The following is a 5850-nucleotide window of genomic DNA, read 5'->3' on the forward strand; positions in this document are numbered from 1 at the left end:
TCTCTCTTCTCTGCCTGTTTCTCGAGAAAAACAGGATCTCGTTGGAAGCGCGATGTATGCCGTTTGGGCATAACAATATGGCGGCTGCCGTTCAATGTAGTTTTCATCACCACCACCGGATTATGTTTCATTTATTTCATTACAGCAAGTCCCCTAAACGTTACAACATAATCGACACGAATGAGCACAGCATCGAGCAGTGGAAACGTGGGTTTATTTACTATGAAGTTCGTATTTTTAATTGTTGAAATGAAATCAGCGGTGACGAGCTAGTTGTTTTGGTAGCGGCTAAATTAGCATGTCGCGATACTTTGTACAGGGGATCACGTCTGCGCCGAGTAGATGCGCAGAGGGTTGAAACAGCGCTTGTCCGGTCTGCTCACAAGAAGGTTTCTTTGGCCAGTTACTGTGATTAAACACGAGTTGTTTAATGTTCACAATGTATCGTTTTTCATGGGGAAAATGAGATGCGTCCCCGGGACGCATGGATAGTGAGTTTAGTGCGTCCTTTCAGATTGTAATGCGTCAGGGACGCAGGACGCGTACCTAGCAACATCGAGCCAGAATAAAATAGAATGCCCTCCATTTTCACAGAACAATATGCTAAAAACTATCCAATAGGAAAGATGCTCACAGTGTCTATTAGAGCCGTAGTCGGGTTAATACAGGAGTGAATGGGCTGCTGGAGCACCCGCTCTAAACGTCATACATCGCCGGGTTGGCATTACATTGTAGTGAATTGAATCCCCTCTCCGTCTGCAGACTACGCCGAAGGGTACTTTTCCTGTCTGTGACAGACGTTAAAGTGACCTTGCCAACACTCGGTATTTGACGTTCTTGGAGTGAGACTGTGTTGGCTTGTGTGTGTGTATGTGCGTGCGTGTGTGTGTGTCTACACGTCTTCTGTGTTTGTGTGTGTATGTTTACATCTGTCTTTGTGTCTCTACTTGTGTGTGTGTGTGTGTTTGTGTGTGTGTGTCGACACGTCTTCTGTATGTTTGTGTGTGTGTGTGTGTGTCGACACGTCTTCTGTATGTTTGTGTGTGTGTGTGTACGTCTGTGCGTGTGTCTCTACTTTGTGTGTGTGTGTTTATGCGTGTGTGTCGACACGTCTTCTGTGTGTGTGTGTGTGTGTGTTAGGGATGGGAAGATTCACCGGTTCGCACCGATGCATCGTCATAAAAGCTCACGATGCGATGGCCCGGATCAAAAATGGGTGCATCGGATACAATGTGGGATGAACCGCGATGCATCGTACCTAAAAAATTTTGCATCGGTATAATCCGGTACAATTGTATATTTCTAGATTCCCCCTCTCTAACTTTCCTAAACGCGCTCTCATCTCCACTGCTGTCAGTGGCAGATTTTCGTGAAGTGTCGCGGCCAAGTATCGCGCGAGTTGAAGGAGTGTTCGGGAGAGTTACAATGGCTGACGAGGAGTTATACGTCCCTAAAGCTTGCAATAAGTCCAAGGTTTGGCAAAACTTTGGCTTTGCAAAGAAAGATGGAAAATTGGATAAGACCCATGCAATATGCAAAATATGTCGTGGTGCCATAAAGTACACAGGCAGCACGACTAATTTAGGTACTCACCTGAAGAGGCGACATGGTGAGACGTCTGCCTCATCCTCCGATTCATCTATGGCTACAGTGGCTGCCTCAACAAGTACACCTGCGCAAAGTATTTCCACCTTTTTTCATGCCCCGCTGGCTACCAACTCAGCTCGATCAAAGGCAATAACCGAAGCCATTGCCTTCTTTATTTGCAAAGATATTCAGCCTTACAGTGTTGTTGAAAACGAGGGCTTCCAATACCTCCTACACATTCTGGAGCCGAGGTACCACATCCCGAATAGGAAGCTTTTCACGGATAAAGAAATCCCTCTTCTGTATGAAAAAGTGAGGCATGAAATAGCTAAATCGTTGAGCAATGCCAAAAGAGTTGCTATTACAGTTGATGGTTGGACGTCTCGCGCCACTGACTCCTATGTCACCGTAACGGCACATTACATCGATGAAGAGTGGGTTTTACAAAACCACGTCCTTCAAACCAGACCGTTCAACGAGGCTCACACAGGGAATAATCTGGGACTTTTACTGAAGGACGTTTGTTGCACATGGAACATCGCAGACAAGAACCCAGCGTTGGTCACGGACAACGCAAAAAATATGTTACTGGCTGGAGTTCGTGCAGAGATAAACCCCCATGTGCGATGCATCGCGCACACGCTCAATCTGGCCTCACAAAAATCCCTGAAGGTGGACAGGGTGTCAGAGCTTCTGGTGAAAGTGAGGAAGATTACAACTTTTTTTCACAGAAGCCCACAAGCAACTGAGGTTCTACGTGAAATGCAGGCCCAGTTACACATGCCAAATCACAAGCTCATCCATGATGTTCCCACAAGATGGAACAGTTCACTTGACATGTTGGAGCGTTTTTGGGAGCAGCAGCCTGCTGTGTTGAACACTCTTCTGTCAAGGAAGATAAAGAGGGGAGAAGGATTAGCCAGCCTGACAGAGGAAGACATGACACTGATCCCAGAGGTCATCAAATTGATGTCCCCTCTGAAAGTGGCAACAACACTCCTCAGTGAGGAAAAACACCCCACTATCTCAATGATCTCCCCAATACAGGCCAAACTTCAGAAGCATTTCCAGCCAGATGAGAGCGATCTGCTGGAAATTTCTGTGATGAAGGAGCGATTCCGACAGGATTTTGATGGTCGCTACACGTATCTCCAAGACCTCCTCTACTATGCTGCAGTGCTCGATCCACGGTTCAAAGACCTGGCTTTCTTGGAAGACCACGGCACCAAGGACATGGTATTCACGAAGCTAACAGCAGAGGTGGTGATGATGGAGGAAGAGGTAAGAATATACTCCATAAACCGTAGCTAAACCTAGCTAAACCGTAGCTAAACTATTTGTTACTTGAATTTACCTGTGTCTTCTTTGAATTGGAAAAAGAAATCTAGCAGCTAGTCTCCTTTATACTATTTATATGTTCCCATATATATATATTTTTGTCAGGCAAGTGACAGTGGCACACTCAATGAGGGCCAGGCAGGTGACAGTGGCACACTGACTGAGGGCCAGGCAGAGGTTGACAGAAGCCCAGAGGAAGAGAGAGGTTTGTTCTGATAGGAACTGTGCCAAAAGCTATAAAATAATGTTTTAAGATGCATTTATTATATATATATAGTTATAAAGTATTATTTAAATAATATATATGGAATGGAACAAAAGAGCACTGTGGATATCAGTTGTGTTAAAAAAAATGTCAAAATTATGACATACAATACTATCTTACAAAGTTATGACCTGCAATACTATCTTACTATATTATATATATATATATATATATATATATATATATATATATATAGTAAGAAAGTATTGTAAATCATAATTTTTACATATTTTTTTAACACAACTGATAATTCACTGTGCTTTTCTGTTCCATTCCATAGATGATGTCCCCCCCAAGAAGACAGCCTTGAACCAGATGTTTGGGGATTTCCTCACTGCGAGAGCACCAATGAAGACCACAAGGGAGAGGGCTAGGGCAGAAATCTTAAAGTACAGAGAGAGGGATTCTTTAGCTTTGAGTGGTGATGTGTTGCAGTGGTGGAAAAAACAAGTGGATCTTCCACTGCTTTCAGCCTTGGCAAAGAGCTACCTGTGCATCCCAGCAACGAGTGTACCCTCTGAAAGAGTGTTTAGCACGGCTGGGGACATAGTTACAGCAAAGCGCAGTTTGCTTCATCCTGATCATGTGGATCAACTCATATTCCTTAAGAAAAACCTGAAAATAGGACAAATTAGTTAAATTTAGTGTGTGAGGCAGTTGATCCACATGTTTAGGATGAAGCAAACTGTGTTGTGACTGTCAGGTATAGTGAAAAAATGTTACATTCAGAACACACTTATGCACATACACACACATACACATACACATCACACATACATGTTTTCTTTTGTCAGAAACCTTGTTACTGATTTGTTGTCTGACAAACAAAAATTTTACATTCAGAACACACACACATGCACATAAATGTTTTCTTTTGTCAGAAACCTGGTTACTGATTTGTTGTCTGACAAATAAATAAATCATTATGTATCATATTAAATTGCATAGAATTGTATTATTTAGCATCGCATCTTGTTGAATCGCATCATGTCGAATCGTATCGTGTCGAATCGCACTGCATCGCAATAGGGGTGAATCGTATCGTATCGCATTAGTAGCTGCTTTTATGTATCTTGAATGTATCGGATCGTTGGCAGTGCATCGAGATGTGTATCGCATCGTCCTCCTGATGGAGATGCACATCACTAGTGTGTGTGTGTCTCTCTACTTATGTGTTTGTGTGCGTGTGTGTCTGTCGGGGTTCACAATCCCCGCAGACAGGATCTGGGAACCGTTCTCAATCGGTTTGGCCTCCAAACTCCGGGCCGGTCGGAACCGCTTCCAACCGGCTGGCGGTCATGACAGACAAAGATCAGACTCCCTGCTGGCTCAGAGGAGGAGGAAGAGGAGGAGGAAGAGGATGAGGAGGAGGAGGAAGAGGAAGAAGAGGAGGGGGAGGAGGAGGAAGAGGGTGAGGAGGAAGAGGTGGGGGAGGAGAAGGAAGAGGAGGAGGAAGAGGAGGGTGAGGAGGAGGAAGAGGGTGAGGAGGAAGAGGATGAGGAGGAAGAGGGTGAGGAGGAAGAGGAGGGAGAGGAGGTGGAGGAAGAGGAGGAGGAGGAGGAAGAGGAGGAGGAAGAGGATGAGGAAGAAGTGGAGGGAGAGGAGGAGGTGGATGTTACGACCCGGCTCGAGGGAAGTAACATGAAGTCGACAAACAAGGATTAAATATATGAAAAACCGGGTTTATTGCTACAAAAGGTTAAACAGACTGGTGAATGAGGACCATGCTGCTGGCCCTGGCTAGAGACCGAGTGAGTGAAGCCTCCCAGGCTTTTAAGGCAACAACAGGTGCCAGGTAACGAGGAGAAGGAGGGGCTGAAGGAGGAGCTTCGGGAGTACTGCAAAACATGGAGCAGATCTGCACATAACAGAGGAGGAAGAGGAGGGGGAGGAGGAGGAAGAGGAGGAGGATGAGGAAGAGGAGGAAGAGGGGGAGGAGGAAGAGGATGAGGAGGAAGAGGGTGTGGAGGAAGAGGTTGAGGAGGAAGTGGAGGGAGAGGAGGAGGAGGAGGAGGAAGAGGATGAGGAGGAAGAGGAGGAGGATGAGGAGGAAGAGGATGAGGAGGAAGTGGAGGGAGAGGAGGAGGAGGAGAAGGATGTGGAGGAGGAGGAGGAGGAGGAGGAGGGGGAGGAGGAGGAAGAGGAGGGGGAGGAGGAAGAGGATGAGGAGGAAGTGGAGGGAGAGGAGGAAGAGGAGGAGTAGGATGTGGAGGAGGAAGAGGAGGAGAAGGGGGAGGAGGAAGAGGAGCGGGAGGATGAGGAGGTAGAAGAGGAGGAGAAGGATGAGCACGAACAGGAGAAGGAGAGAGGAGAAAGAGGACGAGGAGGAGGAGGGAGGAGGAGGAGAAGGAGGAGGGAGAGAAAGTGGAGGAGGAGGAAGAGGATCTGAGAGAAGAGGAAGAGGATGATGATGGGGAGTTGGAGGAGGAGGAAAGCGGGTTTGAGAGTAGGATGGAGGAAGAGGAGGAAGAGGAGCAGGAGGAGGAAGAGGAGGAGGAAGAGGAGTGGGATGATGAGGATCCGAGATTACAATAGTAACTGACCTCAATGACTCTCAAATGAAGCTAAAGAAAAAGTTAAATCAGTAGAACTATGTTTGTGCGATTTGTGAAGACGTGATAATTTGAGTCAAAATACAGTCCGCAACTGTAGCTGATGCT

General features: G+C 46.2%; 1 protein-coding gene across 2 annotated transcripts; it reads left to right on the forward strand.

Annotated features, from left to right (window-relative positions):
- Nucleotides 1-1557: 1557 nt before the first annotated feature.
- On the forward strand, nucleotides 1558-4338 carry LOC115547993 (zinc finger BED domain-containing protein 1-like). 2 transcript variants are annotated; one of them, XM_030362548.1, is made up of 3 exons: nucleotides 1558-2868; nucleotides 3031-3130; nucleotides 3471-4338. In XM_030362548.1, the coding sequence occupies exons 1-3, from the start codon at nucleotides 1642-1644 to the stop codon at nucleotides 3827-3829; spliced, it is 1686 nt and encodes a 561-aa protein (XP_030218408.1). In that variant the 5' UTR covers nucleotides 1558-1641; the 3' UTR covers nucleotides 3830-4338. The 2 variants fall into 2 exon arrangements, with proteins under 2 accessions (XP_030218408.1, XP_030218409.1); XM_030362549.1 differs by lacking the exon at nucleotides 3031-3130.
- The last annotated feature ends 1512 nt before the right edge of the window (nucleotides 4339-5850 follow it).

Source organism: Gadus morhua, chromosome 7, assembly GCF_902167405.1.
Source record: "Gadus morhua chromosome 7, gadMor3.0, whole genome shotgun sequence".
Classification (NCBI taxonomy): Eukaryota; Metazoa; Chordata; class Actinopteri; order Gadiformes; family Gadidae; genus Gadus; species Gadus morhua.